At 49.6% G+C, this 17,091-nt stretch overlaps 4 protein-coding genes across 4 annotated transcripts; 1 reads left to right on the top strand and 3 right to left on the bottom strand.

Annotated features, from left to right (window-relative positions):
* Positions 1 to 13: 13 nt before the first annotated feature.
* BROUX77_000088 (uncharacterized protein) lies at positions 14 to 3,604 on the bottom strand (the record flags this gene model as incomplete). Its single annotated transcript, XM_073753532.1, has 1 exon — positions 14 to 3,604. One exon carries the CDS (start codon positions 3,602 to 3,604, stop codon positions 14 to 16), a length of 3,591 nt encoding a protein of 1,196 aa, XP_073608325.1.
* A 164-nt stretch (positions 3,605 to 3,768) lies between these two features.
* Positions 3,769 to 4,935, bottom strand: BROUX77_000087 (uncharacterized protein; the record flags this gene model as incomplete). Its single annotated transcript, XM_073753521.1, has 1 exon — positions 3,769 to 4,935. The coding sequence occupies one exon, from the start codon at positions 4,933 to 4,935 to the stop codon at positions 3,769 to 3,771; it is 1,167 nt and encodes a 388-aa protein (XP_073608324.1).
* Positions 4,936 to 9,146: 4,211 nt separating this feature from the next.
* Positions 9,147 to 10,702, top strand: BROUX77_000086 (uncharacterized protein; the record flags this gene model as incomplete). The annotated part of the gene is made up of 3 exons (XM_073753510.1): positions 9,147 to 9,157; positions 9,234 to 10,572; positions 10,619 to 10,702. 3 exons carry the CDS (start codon positions 9,147 to 9,149, stop codon positions 10,700 to 10,702), a joined length of 1,434 nt encoding a protein of 477 aa, XP_073608323.1.
* Positions 10,703 to 12,081: 1,379 nt separating this feature from the next.
* BROUX77_000085 (uncharacterized protein) lies at positions 12,082 to 15,632 on the bottom strand (the record flags this gene model as incomplete). Its single annotated transcript, XM_073753499.1, has 2 exons — positions 12,082 to 15,561; positions 15,630 to 15,632. 2 exons carry the CDS (start codon positions 15,630 to 15,632, stop codon positions 12,082 to 12,084), a joined length of 3,483 nt encoding a protein of 1,160 aa, XP_073608322.1.
* Positions 15,633 to 17,091: the final 1,459 nt, after the last annotated feature.

The following is a 17,091-nucleotide window of genomic DNA, read 5'->3' as shown; positions in this document are numbered from 1 at the left end:
TTCCACAGCAGTACTAAGATCGTCTGGCGTTAGGCATCCTCTTGTAGAATTCTGCAACCTTCTCAGGTGCATTGGCTAAATGGTCCAGAGGTTCCCAGGAGGGTCCATCATGTTCATAGCCCTCCCAAACTACTTGATATTGCAGAGGGCCACGCGAAGACACGCCTATAATTTCCTTGACCACAAATTCTTCCTCGCCATCTACTATGACGGGAGGAGGAGGAGGGTTTTTCTGGCCAGGAAGAGGATCCGACGCACATGGTTCCAGCAGACAAACGTGGAAGACGGGATGAACCTTCATAGTGGCAGGGAGTGCCAACTCGTAGGCATGCGAAGACACCTTCCGTAGAATCTTAAATGGGCCAAGCTTCTTGAAGTCCAACTTCTTTGAAGGACGAGTAGTTCGAATATTTCTACTCAAAAGCCACACTAAGTCCCCTTCTCGAAGGAGAGGGGCGGAAGATTTGTGTCGATTCGCGTACTCGGTCATCCGCTCACGGCTCCACGTAATTTCAGTCTTTAAAAACTGACAAATGTTGTCAAGCTCTTTAACAAAGTTCCGCAACGGGCCTTTTTCCACAGAGACTGGGAGCGACTCACGCCCACTTCTGGGGTGAAACCCGTGGTTCGCAAAGAAGGGCGTCAGCATAGTAGAACTGGACTCGGAGTCATTGTAAGAGAACTCCGCCAAGGGCAAAAGATCAGCCCAATTGTCCTGTCTATAGTTGGTGTAACCCCGCAGGTATTGCTCCAAAATAGAGTTCACACGCTCAGTCTGACCATCGGTCTGAGGGTGGAACGCAGTACTCAGATTTTGCTTTATGCCCAACAGTTTGGCTAAAGCCTTGGAAAAAGCCGACGTAAACAGACTACCCCTGTCGGACACAATGTCCAATGGCAGACCGTGGAGCCTATACACTGCTGACAAATAGAGCTTAGCAAAACCTGCAGCATCCAGCGAGGAATCGCAAGGTATAAAGTGAGCCATTTTGCTAAGCCTATCGACGACAACGAGAATCATGTCAAAAGAATTGGAGACCGGCAAGCCGGTGATAAAATCAAGGGACACAGATGTCCACCGAGCTTGCGGAATGGTCAGAGGTTTCAGTAGACCGTAGGGACTATGTCGCGCGGACTTGATCCGTTGGCAGACCTCACAATTTCGGATGTACCGGATGACATCACGACGCATCCCGGGCCACCAGTATTCCCGAACAAGAAGTTCAAAAGTGTTCTTTTGTCCAGGGTGTCCGCTAGGCATAATATCATGACAATTCTTCAATGCACGAACTCGTAGATCCTCGTTCGGCAAATATAGAAGGTCGTTGACAAACAAAAGACCGTCATTGTCAAGCCTGCAGACACTGAGGTCCACATCTGGAGGTTTGGTCGACTGGCCTCGAAGAGCAGAAATAACATCAAGAGCCCACTTGTCCGTGGATAGCGCGATTTTTACCTCGTCTACCAAAGACATGGTACCAATAAAATTTTCAGGGGGAATAATAGGAGCACACAGCTCTTTATCCTCCTCAGAAGAAGAAGAAACGAGGTCTTCGTAGCGTCTGGTCAGGGCATCAGCTCTAGAATTCAAGGAGCCAGGCCTATAAGTGATGACATAACGGTACTCGCTCAGTTCCATAGCCCACCTCGCTTGCCGTCTGTTCATGGCCGGAATTTGCTTAAGAACGGCTAAATTCCGATGGTCCGTCAATACCAGAACAGGTTTTTCCAGACTTTCAACCATGAATCGCCACGACTTTAGAGACTCCACAATGGCTAACAACTCCTTGTCACCTACGCCGTAGTTACACTGGGCAGGATTCATTTTTTGAGAGAAATAGGCCACGGGGTGTAGTAGAAGCCCCTTGTCAGTCGGGTGGTATTGAGACATGACGGCAGATATTACACGGTCAGACGCGTCTGTTTCAATAACAGTGTCCAACAGGTAATCAAAGTGCTTGAGGATAGGTTCAGAGCAGAAAAGGTCCTTCAGGGTGTGAAATGCTGCCTCACATTCAGAGGACCAGACAAAAGATTGCGTCTTTTTAGTCAACTCGAAGAGAGGTGTGCAGTTTCTAGAGAAGTCACGGATGAACCTCCTATAGAAATTGGCAAAACCCAAAAAGGACTGGACTCCCTTAACAGTTCGGGGAGCCTCCCACTCACGGACAGCCGCAACTTTAGCGGGGTCCATCTTCAGAGCATCGGCTGAAATAACAAAGCCAACAAAGGTAGTTTCAGTCTTGTCGAATTCGCATTTTTCACCCTTGACAAACAGACTGGCCTGCGCTAATTTTAGCAGGACTTTGCGCACATGAACATCATGTTCCTCTTGGTTCAGAGAGAACACCAGGATATCATCCAAGTAACAGACACAGAATATGTCCAAATACTCCGACAAGACCTCGCTGACATATTTCTGACACGTGGCAGGAGCATTGGTGAGCCCAAACGGCATCACATTGTACTCAAAAATGCCATATCGAGTTCTGAAAGCTGTCTTGTATTCATCACCTTTCTTGATGCGAATCAAGTGGTACGCAGCTCTCAGATCCAGCTTTGTAAAAATGTTTCCCGTAGCCGCCGTGCGCAGTGATTCATTGATCCGAGGCAGAGGAGTTACGTCTTTGATGGTGATATCATTGACGGCTCGGAAATCAACACAGAATCGTAAACTGCCTGGCTTCCTAGCAAAAAGAATCGGGGAAGCCAGCGGCGAAGAGGAAGAGGAAATAAAGCCTTTAGCAAGCATGCCATCTAGATATTTTTTGACAGCCTGCAACTCGAGTGGAGTCATATCGTACAGCGGGGCCTTGGGGTATTTCGCATCGGGAACGAAGTTAATCGCATGATCAATGTCCCGGTGAGGTGGTAGTTGATCAGCACCTTCTCGAGAGAACAGAGGAAGTAGGTCATGGTATTTCTTCGGGATGCGTTCAAGGAGCCGTGCATGCTCTTGTTCCGGAGTTAGGTCCTCCTGATTGAGATAATCCAGGACTTCCTGAGCGGTGACACGATAAATCTGTAGTTTCTCAGCTTTGGCAAAGCGATGCAAAGCCTGAGACGACACCGTCACACAGGAACAAGACACAGCTGACGATTGTGCAATAAAAGAAGGAAGGGGTGAAGTGGCTGAAGCAGGAGCAGATCCCTCAATCTGACTGCCAGCGGTAGAAGCAATATTTTTGTCGTTTTTTGTATAAGAAAAATCAAACGAAGCGCCAGAATCAGTAGAAGCAGTCGAAACAGAAGAAGAAGAAGAAGAAGAATCAGAAGCTGCCACAGCATTGCCATCGGCGGTAGAAGTAACCGATATCTTGAGCGTATTGGAAGGCCAAGAAATTTCCGGGTTATGGGCGTCGAGCCAGCATTTCCCCAGGATGATGTGGTAGCCCCCAAGCTTCGTGATTTGAAAAACCAAAGTTTCTGAATAATTAGGAAAAGAGAGGGACAAAGGAACTTGGTGGGTCACTTTACCCGCAGCAGTTTCACTACCATCAACAACATGGAGCGACTCGGCTCTGGCCTTGAGAACAGTAGGAATCTGATGCCTTGCTATAAATTCAGAATCCACAAAACAAGTTGTTGATCCCGAATCCACCATAGCGTAGGCCTCAATGGAATTATTCACTGTCACAGGAATAACCAGAGGGGGAGAGTTACCATAATCGATAGCATTATCAAGAGAACAAGTGCTGATTCTCAAGAGACCCTCATCAGCAGCGTCAGGGCTAGCCAGGACCAGAGGGGAATGGGTCGGTAGCCCTTCTAGTTTTTTGACGCATCAGGCGCAGGGGCCGTCGAGGGAGCCCGGGTAGAAGTGGAGGGAGAAGGGACAGTAGCTGCGCGAAGAGCAAGGTTGTTTTTGGGGCAAGCCTTTAGCATGTGGTCCTTTGCGCCACACTTCCAACAAACACCCTTTGCCATTTTGCCGTCAGCAGTCTTACGGAAGGGTAGACCGTTGGCATCGGGACCTGCAGAGGTACCCTTAGCTGGCTTGGTGTTGGGGACAGCTTTTTGGGCGCCAGCATTTCTCGAACGAGAATCTTGCTGAAAGGGGACCACACCAGGAGGCGGTTGGATTTTCCCGTTGTTTCCCCGGGTTCGGTTGTTGATCGTATTGTCCAGCGTGTTGCAGAAATTAGCGAACTGATCAAGCGTTCCCTTAGGGGCAGGATAGGTGTTCCAAGCCAGAGCGTCCTGTATGTGGGGCTTGAGGCCTCGCTGAAATAGTGCAATGGTGAAATCAGCGTCGGCCCAACCGAGTTTCTTCAACAGCGTTGTAAAAGCAGAGTGATAGGCAGTACAAGTACCTGTCTGCTTTAAGTCGAAGATCTGCTGGGTCGCAGTCATGCGCCAGTCAGGGTCATCGAAAGCCTCAGCTAACGATTTCATAAAATCGTCGTACGTTTCAAAGTTCATGTGTCCAGTGGCCGGGTCCATCCGAGGCATGGCCCAATCCAGAGCGCCATCTCTAAGGTAGGAGAAGGCAGTCATCAGCTTGCGCTGCTCCGTGCGGTGGTGCTTGGGTGCAGCAGCAAATTTGACCGCAAGTTGCCTCTGGAACGCCTGGAAGCCTTGCTGATTGCCATCATAGGGCACGACATCAAGATGCTTGTCGGCCTCTTTCAACGGATCGGCATCCTCTTCCCGTTTGACTCGGGGAAGAGACTCAAGGGAGTTGAAGCGGGCTTCAGCGCCAGCCTGGAACGCAGCCCAGTAAACCTGAGCCGCATCAGGAACAGAGCCAACGGGGATGGGCGGGGCACCATCGTCGGTGCGCAGACCAGACATGTAAGCCGCCACAATAGCCATTTTGATCTCAGCACTGAACTCCCTAGGAAGGGCACCGAGATGCCAGTTCTCAGGAGTTCGGTCAGGAATCGACAGGAGGAACGTATTGAGATGCTCGATCATTTCGCGAGTGAGGGCCATTGCGAGTTGAAACGTAATAGAGAGGGAAAAATAAATGAGGAGAGAAAAAAGTGCCAAAGAGAGCCAAAGTTGTAATAGCGTCGGGTCTTCAAATGAAGCTTAACAAAATATTACGGATAGGGCCCGAAGAAAGGATTAGGGTTCCGGGTACAGCCAACGACTCGGGACAATGATAGGTTCCTGAGGTGGACAGTCGGGCCTGTGGAGGAAGACGTCAGTTAGACAGAGTGCTAAGACGTATGGTCGGTTGAGATGAAGAGGCAACACACAACTTAGATGGCTATTCTGAGAATAGAGCGGCACAAAGAGGAAGGAGGAGGAACAATCACACACTTCAAAGAAGAAGAAAGGTTGAACTGCAAAGAAAGCAAGAACAGAATGGTATAAAGAAGAAGAAGAAGGTAAGCAAGTGCATGTGATTGTTAAGCTTGGAGAACAAGAGTAAACCTGATCAACTCAGGGCAGGAGACGACGATATTTATGTTGTCGGCGCTCCTGACAAAACTCTGTCTTCCCAAGCTAGAAACAATCAACATCTAACTACGAACAAAAGATAAGTCTCGTGTAAACAAGACGTAACAGGTTCGTAACAATCGAACCAGATAACAACCCCCACCTAAGCACGCAATGGCAATTGCAACAAGAAAACTCTGCAGCAGCAGAACAACGTCTATCAGAGCACCCGTGCTCAGCACATCCCACGACAACCTCATATCCGTTGATCAACTCACGATCTACACAGACCAACCTGTGCCATAAGCGCATCTTCATAGGTCGCCGACCTTCGGCGTTGTGGAAAAGAAGAGTGGGGTAGGTCTCATGCATAACCCTTAGCATGAGCAGTGTCAGGATAGCTATTCATGACACTCAGAGTCGAAGAAGACGGTGTTGTTGGAAGTGGTGTCAGAGTCGGGGTCGGTGGTAGGTGCACAGTAGGGCATGTGACGGTGGAACAAAAGAGGAACAGAGAGAAACGATGTACAGGTGGCGGGTGGTAACGAGGAAAAGGTACGAAGACAGGGTAAAAGAAACGAGGACAGTGTAAACAAGGGTAGATCTGTTTCTATTGTAAGGCTTTACGGTCTAAAGGAGAACGCTTTTAGAACAGCAGAAATAAATTAAGAAACAGATAAAGAGAAAAGACTAATGTACAAGAAAACGGGCGGAAACAACACTATCTATATACGCGCGGTAGAGGTATGACGCGTACCCTTGACAACGACGGTGTGCACACGGGTTTGGCAGGCGGTGAGTAACGGCGGTGTGCAAGGCGGTGTGGACGGCGGTGTAAACGGCGGTGAGGGCGGAGCCTGAGCCTACCTCGATCCATAGATCGTTACACTATCAATACCCGGACAGACACGAGCTGTCGGCAATTATAACCCAGCAGGGGTCAAACGCAAGCACCATAGTGGTCAAAGAAGAGACACAAAAAAGCAGTCGCCGATGGACACACGGTGTCACAAGGAAGAGGCATTAAGAGGTGTCAACCCAAAGAACAGACACGAGCTGTTCGTAGAACCAACGAGCTCAGCAAAGAACAGACACCAGCTGCTGATATCATATAAATAGACCCAACAGGAGTCAAAACAATTAGGCAAGACAAAGGCCAAGAAATACAGACACAGTGTGACGGGTTTCACTAAGTATGAGAGAATCTCATAGTTATGACCAAATGCTGTTTATTATCTTTAACATAGGGAAGAAAAGAAAGAAAAGGAAGAAGAAAATCTAAACTAAAGGTGGGGGAACTGGCCATGCTTTATAGGCGTTTGAGAATCCAGTTGTGTGCGCCCCACCAGGGCAACCAGCCCTATGACCCCTGTACAATAAAAATGGGTCCATACCCCCTGAACATAAAAGTGGGTCCCGACCCATGTGACACAAAAAGTGGGTCGCACCCTGGTCGAATGAAAGTGGGTCGACAAACCCTAACCCGAAAGTGAACCCAACTTCAAATCACACAAAAAGTGGGTCAACATGGATCAGCCCAAAGATGATCCAACATCGGGTCCACGACCCGTAACACACAGAGGTCTAAAAACAGACATAAACTGTCCAAGAAATCCCACAAGAACTCAATAACATGCTTTGGCACAATGGCAGGTGTGTGAATAAACTCAACAACAACACTTTATACACTCAGGTACCATGTTGTAACTCAAAGTAATCTGGGAGTTGGCAACATCATTGCTGCAAGCCAAAAAGTGCATAGCTGGTAGACATGGCTTTCTAAAAACCCCCGTTCAGATGTGGCAAGTTGTAACGACTAGTTGATGCGGGACCAAAGGAACAGCTTATAAAATAAGGTAGTTGACCGCCCATAAATCAACAGAAGATCGTACACTGCCTGGTTCCCGAGGACAAAGAATCGGAGAAGCCAACACTGAAGAAGTAGGAGCAATGAAGCCACGTGTGAGCATGCCATCCCGGTTTTGCTTGACAAGTTGCAAATTTAGATGTGCATCATCAGACGGAAGAGCATTGATATGTTCGGCAGTCGAGACAAGATTAACAGCATGACCTGCGTCTTGACAAGAGGTGGTTGAAGGTACACCGTCCCGCAAGAACAACGGACGCAAATCATAATAATTGTCCGAACTGTATTCGGGATATCGCTTGTGCACTTGTTCTAGCCGTAGGTCATCCTGATCAACAGGATCGAGAACCTGCTCAGCGGTAGTGCGGTGAGCCCGCCGGTTCTCCTTGCTTGCAGCGGAACGCAAAGCTTGAGACGACATTAGCCTAGAGGAACAAAGTGCTTTAACGAAATTAAAGGAGCTGGGACAGAGACAGTGCCATCAACTGACTGTCCACAGAAGAAGAGAAGTAGATTGAGAACTGGAATCAACTAAGAACCAGAAAGAGCCGAGTTATGACTAGCGGACGAAGAAGGTTGTGTAACAACAGCAGCGCTAGTATGATCATAGGAAGACGGGATATCGGCCGTAGTCGAGAGCCGGAACGAAAAGAAGAATAAGGTGTGCTAAAGAATAACAAAGAGTTGGAAGAATGTGTGAGTCTTTAAATGAAGCTTAACAAAATATTACGGATAGGGCCCAAGGAAACCATTAGGGTTCTAGAAAGCCAACGACTCGGGACAATGATAGGTTCCAGAGGTGGACAGTCAGGCCTGCGCGGATATACGGCCGGGAGGAGAGGATAGAACTCTCTAGGTCGTATGGTCGGTTTGAGGTAAAGAGGCACACTCAACTAATTGATCTTATAACACACGGAAGGGAATAAACAATCACAGGAACACTGAGGTAACGAAGACGACAGAAGGTACTGATGCAATGAAGGCTATCAAGAAACAAGTGATGATTAAAGATATAGTACTAAAGAAGAAGGTACTATCGAAGAAGTGATACTATAAACTAGTATACAAAGAAGAATGGCAAAAGGGGTGTATGTGATTGTTAAGCTTGGGGAGCAAGAGCTAACCTGATCACACAGGGCAGAAGGCAACGCTATTTAAGGCGTTGCAGATTCTGACAACAGAGATCTTCCCAAGCTAGAACCAAATCACAGATAACCGAAAGTGGGGACATACGTAACTCAACGTTACCAGACGCTACTATCAAACCGGATGTTAGTTCACGAGATAAACCAACACTGCAGCAGCAGACTGAAAATCCCTCAAGACACCCAGGCAACGATATGTCGCGTTACAGCGATATCGGCCTAACAGGTGTGGACCCCACGCTCAAACGCTGTTGACACAAAAGGAACGAGAATAGCAGTCAACTCAGAATAAGCTGCATCAACTGCAGAGTATCGAGTTACCTAATAGCGATGATCTATAGGGTGCAAGCCGGCCACACCCGAGTAGATAAACCGGAGTGACACCTCAAGGTTACACAGACCACCAAGTGGTATAACCGTATCATCATACGTCCTTGGAACATTAGCGTGACAAATGGAAGCGGGGTAAGGTGCCAGGCATAACCCTATGCAATGGCAATGGCAAGAATGGCTATTCATGACAGTGACACCTCAAGGTTACACAGACCACCAAGTGGTATAACCGTATCATCATACGTCCTTGGAACATTAGCGTGACAAATGGAAGCGGGGTAAGGTGCCAGGCATAACCCTATGCAATGGCAATGGCAAGAATGGCTATTCATGACAGTGACACCTCAAGGTTACACAGACCACCAAGTGGTATAACCGTATCATCATACGTCCTTGGAACATTAGCGTGACAAATGGAAGCGGGGTAAGGTGCCAGGCATAACCCTATGCAATGGCAATGGCAAGAATGGCTATTCATGACAACCAGCGACCTTCCAAAGATACATCAACAGCACTCTGCGTGAACATTTGGACGATTTCTGTTCCGCCTACCTCGACGATGTGTTGATTTATACCGATGGTAGCCGCAAGGAGCATATGGAAAAGGTCGAGCTCGTGCTGAAGAAGTTGGGAGATGCGGGTCTGTGTTTGGACCTTAACAAGTGCGAGTTCGCAGTTACGGAAACGAAGTATTTGGGTTTCATCATTCAGGCCGGCCAAGGAGTCAAGGTTGATCCAGCGAAGGTCGCGGCTATACGAGAGTGGGTTCCGCCAACCAACGTCAAAGGGGTCCGCAGTTTTATCGGATTCGCCAATTTTTATCGCCAGTTCATCGACTCGTTTAGCGAAGTGGCGGCCCCTTTGGTCAGTTTAACGAAGAAGGGTGTCCCGTGGAAGTGGGGCAAGACAGAAGATCAAGCCTTTGAGAAGCTGAAGAACGACTTCATGAGAGCCCCCGTGCTAGCAATGTGGGATGAAGAACGGCCTACAATAGTAGAGTGCGACTGCTCAGGATGGGCACTGGGAGGTACGCTGTCGCAGGTCGACGAGACTGGAAGCCTCCGCCCCGTTGCATTTTTCTCAAAGAAGCTGAGCCCCGCCGAAGTCAACTACGAGATCCATGATAAAGAGTTGTTGGCTGTCATAAAGTGTCTTGAAGAATGGAGAGGCGAACTAAAGAGTCTTGGAGCCCCGTTTAAGATTCTTACCGACCACAGGAATCTTCAATATTTCATGACAACGCGCAAGCTATCGGAGAGACAGGTTCGGTGGTCACAGACACTTTCAGAGTATGATTTCCAACTGGAGTTTCGAGCAGGAGTCAAGAACGGAAAGCCCGATGCGTTGAGTCGACGAGAGCAGGACACCCCCCAGGGCGAGGATGATGAGCGACTCAAATCTCGAATCATGAAGCTAGTCAAGGATCACTGGCTTCCCGAAGCAACGACAGTAGCTCTGTCCCCGGCGGAGATCGTTCAGAGAACCGACATTGTCCCCCACGGAGACCAGATATTTTCGCAGCAAGATTTACAGCGCCTGTGGGACGAAGCAAAGACGAAGGACAGCGATTTCCACGAAATGTACAAGGCTCTAGCGACCGCAGAGAGAAGTTTTCCCCCGACACTGACCAAGAAGGTGGCTATATCCATAGCCGAATGTGAATTCGACAACCGAGGCGCCCTTGTATATCGACAGAAGCTTTTTATACCAGACTGGGAGCCCCTACGGACAGCGTTGATTCAGAGTACACATGATTCACACGTTACTGGCCACCCGGGACGAGACGGCACGCTTGCCATTCTATCACGCGACTTCTTCTGGCCCGGTATTTCGAGAGATGTACGTCGCTTCTGTGCGAACTGCGACGTGTGCGGAAGATCCAAAGTTTGGCGAGAACGGAAGAAAGGACTACTGCGACCACTGCCGATACCGGAAAGACCACATTCAGAGCTGGGAATCGATTTCATGACTGAACTGCCGGCACGGAAGCCCGGCGACTCGAGATACCTGATGGTGATTGTCGACAGATTGACAGGAGCTGTGACCCTTGAAGCGATGACAACAATGACCGCGACACATTGCGCCGAGAGATTCTTGCAATGTCACTGGAAGTATCACGGCTTCCCACACGCCCTCACGTCAGACAGAGGAACCAACTGGACGAGCGAATTTTGGAGCAGCCTATGTCGTTTAACCGGCATCGAGAGAAGACTATCCACGGGATTCCATCCCCAGACAGACGGAGCCACGGAACGGATGAACCAGGAAGTGTTGGCGTACATGGGAGCGTTCGTTACCTATTCCCAGTACGACTGGCCGGAACTGTTGCCTGCCGCAATGTTAGCCATCAACAACCGCAATACGTCCATGGGGGTGAGCCCGTTTTTCCTCACCTGTTACGGGTCGTGGACCCGATGTTGGATCATCTTTGGGCTGATCCATGTTGACCCACTTTTTGTGTGATTTGAAGTTGGGTCCACTTTCGGGTTAGGGTTTGTGGACCCACTTTTATTCGACCAGGGTGCGACCCACTTTTTGTGTCACAAGGGTCGGGACCCACTTTTATGTGCACGGATGTTGCCCCACTTTTATTGTACAGGGGTCATAGGGCTGGTTGCCCTGGTGGGGCCCACACAACTGGATTCCTGAATGCCTATAAAGCAGAGCCAGTTCCCCCATCTTTAGTTTAGATTTTCTTCTTCCTTTTCTTTCTTTTCTTCCCTATGTTAAAGATAATAAACAGCATTTGGTCATAACTATGAGATTTTCTCATACTTAGTGAAACCCGTCACAAGAAGAAAGAACTAACTAAAACTAGGAGAGAGCAGCAGCTCTTTATACTGCCTGGGTAGAACAACTGAGGCCTACCTGATTGACCCAAACGTGGTGAGTCATCGGGCGTTCGGATCAAGGCCGGTTGGGCCACTTGTATTCGGACCGTCAGTAGTCGGGCCTTTGCGGACTCGGACCACCGACACTCGAACCACCGTTGCTCAAGCCACACCGGCTTCAACTCGGGCAATCAGGCAAAGCCTTGACCCGGGTCTCCCAGACCCTAACATCAGCCTCCTTCTCTTTCTTCCCATCCTCCCATGGCCGTGTAACACAAGAAAAGAAAACAACAGGAAGGTGGACACCAACTGAAAACAACAAAAGGGAATAGCAAACAACAAGCAACTAATCATCCGTAAACGACAACAGAACGAACAAGGAGTGGAACAGACAGTGGAGAAAAAAAAAAAAAAAAAAAATGTCAAAGGAAAGGGAAATAGACCCTGTGCAACAACCGTGGAACTCGCAGCTCCTTCAATCAAACTTCGGACTCAAGCAGTCCTCTCGCCACGGTACTCACACCTCAACGTCGGCAGTCTCCTGCGCTCGCAAGAATTCTTCTAAAGCAGCCGTTTCTTCCAGCGCCTCTGTAGGTTCCCAAGTGGGATCTCGCCAACCAACCCATTTCACCAAGTACTGGGCTGGTTCGTCTCTCGTGGCTGGCCGGTGTTCCAGGATCTTCTCGACTTCGTATTCCTCAAAGCCATCGATCTCGACTGGTCCGGGGCTCGATACGTGCGGGTCTTGTGAGGGCCAAGGGTCGTTCGGGTGGTATTTCAATCTGTCGGCATGAAACACGTCGTGTCCTCTGGCACCCTTCAGGTCAAGACGGTAGCTGTGGGAGCCTACAGCCTCTAAGACCTGGAGCTTCTGGTATCTTGGCCGGAGTCGCTTGCCTGGGCCTTCTTGCTGCACAGTATGGGAGCTTTTTGCCAACCAAACCCAGTCGCCGGGCTGGAAACGTCGATGTGGTTGTCTGTGTCTGTTCAACTGTTCCTCCATAGCAGACTTGGCGGCGCTGAGAGAGGCTTTGGCCCAATCCGTGTGGTCTGCCAAGCTCTTCAGGATTCTTGTTGCTTGAGCTATGGGACTCGTGTTGGCTGCAACGGGGGCTGCTAGGGGGGCAATGGCGTCGGGCTGCAGCTCAACCAAGTCAGGACTATAGCCGTGGGACAACGTGAACGGGGACGTCTCTGTTGAAGCCGCTGGGGCTGCGTTCAGGGCAAACTCCACAATTGGCAGGCAGTCTAGCCAGTCTGAGCGGTCGTGTAGGAGTTTGGCCATCTTTGTCTTCACCTCAGCATTTGTCCTCTCAGTGGCCCCGTTGGTCTGTGGGTGGTAAGCGGTGGACAGACGACGATCGATCTTGAGGGTGGTACAGAGTCGTTTCCAGAACATGTTGGCAAATTGGCGGTCAGAAGCAATGCTGTTAGGAAGACCATGGCGAGGGTAGTAGACTTCCAAGAAACGGCTGGCAAGATACTCGATATCCAGGCTGCGGCAGGCTATAAGGATGACACCCTTGGACAGATGGTCCACCACAGTCATGACGTGCTTGTAGACTTTTCCTTCCTTCTTGCACGGCGGGAGAGGGCCAATCAGATCTATGCCAATGTCACGCCAGATGCGGTCAGGTACCGGAAGGGGCTTCAGGAGACCTTGCTTGAGCTGGCGCATGACGTTCGTGCTACCGCAGATTTCGCAGTTGCGGCAGAACCGTTTGACATCCGCTGTGTAGTGCGGCCAGAAGTAAGTCTTGGAAACTTCCTGACACATGATTCTTTGGCCGGGGTGGACTAGTATCACGGAATCGTGAATCTCTTGTAGTAAGGCCGTCCTCAGAGGTTCCCACTGGGGTACCCACAATCTTGATCTGTATCGCAGTCGACCTTCGGAGTCCAATGAGCATTCGGACAGTGACACTCGCCAATTAGTCTTCAAGCTGTCTGGCCATTTGGGCGCCTGAGAGGCAACCACTGCGCATGCTGTCGCATAGTCAGAGTCGGCTGACAATGCTTGTTCCCACAGTGTACTGAGGGCTTCCTTACGGAACGGGGATGGCAGTGTAACGCGAGCAGATCTGACTTTCAGGACACCGTCGGGCAAACACTGGAGGAGCTGTTGGTTGCGAGCTTGTAGGCGGGGATCATCGGGACCTGAAGGCATGTGAAGACGGGAGAGAGCATCGGGCAGTGGGGACAGTTTCCCGGGACGGTGTTTCAGTGTTAGGTCAAACTCGCTTAGCAGGTTAGCCCAACGAGCTTGCCTCTCTGTTAACTGTTGCGCAGAGGTAAAATGCAACAAGTTCTTGTGGTCTGTTAACACTCGGATGGGTCCCTGGGCGCCACGTAACTCTCCTCTCCACTCTTTCAGGGCTCGGACGATTGCCAACATTTCTTTGTCATGGATCTCATAGTTGGACTCGGCAGGAGACAGCTTCTGGCTGATGTAGGCACATGGAAACAGGCCATCTGGATGCTGCTGCAATAGGACAGCTCCAGTGCTGTAGCCTGAAGAGTCAGCTTCGACAGTTGTTGGCAGAGAGTGGTCGAAGAGGCGCAAGACGGGCGAAGCACAGAAGAGATCTTTGAGTGACGAGAAGGCAGCTTGGCATTCTGGAGACCAGACGAAGGGAACTAGGTGACCAGTCAGTGAAGTGAGAGGGACGGCTACTTCGGCAAAGTTCTTGATGAACGGGCGGTAAAAATTGGCAAATCCTAGGAAGCCACGGAGCTCTTTCTTGGAACTGGGTACGGGCCAGTCTTTCACTGCTTGCACCTTGGCAGGATCCATTGTTGCTTTTCCAGGCTTGATGATGTAGCCCAGGTACTTGACTTCTTGTACACCGAACTCGCACTTGTCGATGTCAACCGTCAGTCCGGCCTTCACGAGCTTGGCTAGGACGTGGTTAACTTGTTCCTTGTGCTCGTCGAGGGAGCCATCGGTGTACACTAGGATGTCATCAACGTAAGCAGAACAAAACAGGTCGAGGTACTCTTGCAATACGGAATTCAGGAAGCGTTGGAATTGGGCAGGAGCATTGGACAAACCAAACGGCATCACGTTCCATTCAAAGGAGCCCAGGCGCGTACGGAAAGCGGTCTTCCATTCGTGGCCTGGCTCGATACGGATATTATGGAACGCTGCAACGACGTCAAGCTTAGTGAACCACTTTGAACGGCTGATTTGGCGTAGTGTTTCCTTGAAGTTGGGTAACGGGTATCTATCCTTCTTCATCAGCTTGTTCAACAGACGGTAGTCCACGCAGAATCTAAGTCCACCGCCAGGTTTCTTGACGAACAGGATGGGGGCAGCAGCAGTGGAACTACTCATTCGAATGAACTTCTTGTTCAGTAGGTTCAGTAACGTTTGGCGCAGTACTATCAACTCATCGTGGGAAAGGCTGTACAGTGGTCCCCAGGGAGCTTCCGAGTCAGGGACAGTTAGATGAATCTCGTGGTTCATCCCGGGACGCAGCGGCGGGAGGCGGCGCGTGTAGAGTGCTTCTGGGTCAAAAGCAACAACATTCTGTGGGTCTATCCAACTGGGAACCTTTTCCTTCCAGTCATCTGTAACAGGCTCGTTCTCTCGGGCCAACTTTTCCAATGCTTTGTTGATATCCTGTATGCTCGCAGCAAAGACCTTCAAGTCCTGGTGCAAGATCTTGCTGACACGTGCAGCTTTCAATTCCGTAGGGGTGTCCAAGTTCCGAATGGTCGAAACAGAGCGAGGGACGGAGAAGTGGGGGAGCACCAAACGGTGCCGGTTGCAGTCTATTAGGGCGTTGTGGTGGCTCAGCCACGGGTATCCAATAAGAAGTTCGTCATCATAAATGTCGGGTACGACAAGGGCAAGGACTTCTTCCCGGAGGCCGCCGAGATCCAGCTCGAAGCGGGCAGCCTGAGTGGCCACAGAAGAAGGTTGGTCATTAAAAGGTTTTAGGGAAAGGGAAGTTTGCAGCGCAGAACAAGGTAGTTTCAATCGTTTCACGAGGGCCTGGGATATGATCAAGCAGACTGTATTTCCGGTATCGACTAAATATTACGGATAGGGCCCAAGGAAACCATTAGGGTTCTAGAAAGCCAACGACTCAGGACAATGATAGGTTCCAGAGGTGGACAGTCAGGCCTGCGCGGATATACGGCCGGGAGGAGAGGATAGAACTCTCTAGGTCGTATGGTCGGTTTGAGGTAAAGAGGCACACTCAACTAATTGATCTTATAACACACGGAAGGGAATAAACAATCACAGGAACACTGAGGTAACGAAGACGACAGAAGGTACTGATGCAATGAAGGCTATCAAGAAACAAGTGATAATTAAAGATATAGTACTAAAGAAGAAGGTACTATCGAAGAAGTGATACTATAAACTAGTATACAAAGAAGAATGGCAAAAGGGGTGTATGTGATTGTTAAGCTTGGGGAGCAAGAGTTAACCTGATCACACAGGGCAGAAGGCAACGCTATTTAAGGCGTTGCAGATTCTGACAACAGAGATCTTCCCAAGCTAGAACCAAATCACAGATAACCGAAAGTGGGGACATACGTAACTCAACGTTACCAGACGCTACTATCAAACCGGATGTTAGTTCACGAGATAAACCAACACGGCAGCAGCAGAACTGAAAATCCCTCAAGACACCCAGGCAACGATATGTCGCGTTACAGCGATATCGGCCTAACAGGTGTGGGCCCCACGCTCAAACGCTGTTGACACAAAAGGAACGAGAATAGCAGTCAACTCAGAATAAGCTGCATCAACTGCAGAGTACCGAGTTACCTAATAGCGATGATCTATAGTGTGCAAGCCGGCCACACCCGAGTAGATAAACCGGAGTGACACCTCAAGGTTACACAGACCACCAAGTGGTATAACCGTATCATCATACGTCCTTGGAACATTAGCGTGACACAACGGAAGCGGGGTAAGGTGCCAGGCATAACCCTATGCAATGGCAATGGCAAGAATGGCTATTCATGACAGTATGCTCCTTTTAAATGACTGATTTCCACAGCAGTACTAAGATCGCCACATCCTAGACTAGAATCAAGTCGGAGAATTCGCAAAAGGAAGCCGGGCATCTAGGGACACGGAAGTCCACCGGGCTTTGCAGAATCGGAACAGAAGGAATAAGCCAACCATACGGGTCTAGACACAGCATGACTCCGCAGGCAAGAATTGTAGATCTCGATGCACCAACAACATCGTGACGTATAGGGGATCAACGGAATCCCTAGCATGAAAGCTTGTACATCTGATCAACATAAAACAAGGCCTTGAAGTGCAACGACAACTTCGTAAGGGCCTCGTGTCCACAGACAAGAGGAAGGTAAAAAAGAATGGGAATAACGAAAGGCAACCTCATCAACCGAGGGGCAGCACCAAGGATCTTAAGTGGGAATAAGTTGAGAACGCAGCTCAGTACCCGCAAAGGCAAAGGTTTTTCAACCTTGTTGTCCTCCCTAGTTATGGCATTGGTCATAGAAGTAAGAGCCAGGCCTGTAGGTTATAACAAACAACAAT

Source organism: Berkeleyomyces rouxiae (genome assembly GCF_048999995.1).
Source record: "Berkeleyomyces rouxiae strain 22BRR77 chromosome Unknown BrBRR77_ptg000001l, whole genome shotgun sequence".
NCBI classification, from domain to species: domain Eukaryota; kingdom Fungi; phylum Ascomycota; class Sordariomycetes; order Microascales; family Ceratocystidaceae; genus Berkeleyomyces; species Berkeleyomyces rouxiae.
Note: the sequence above shows the minus strand (reverse complement) of the source record. Positions and strands in the feature narration are given on the sequence as shown.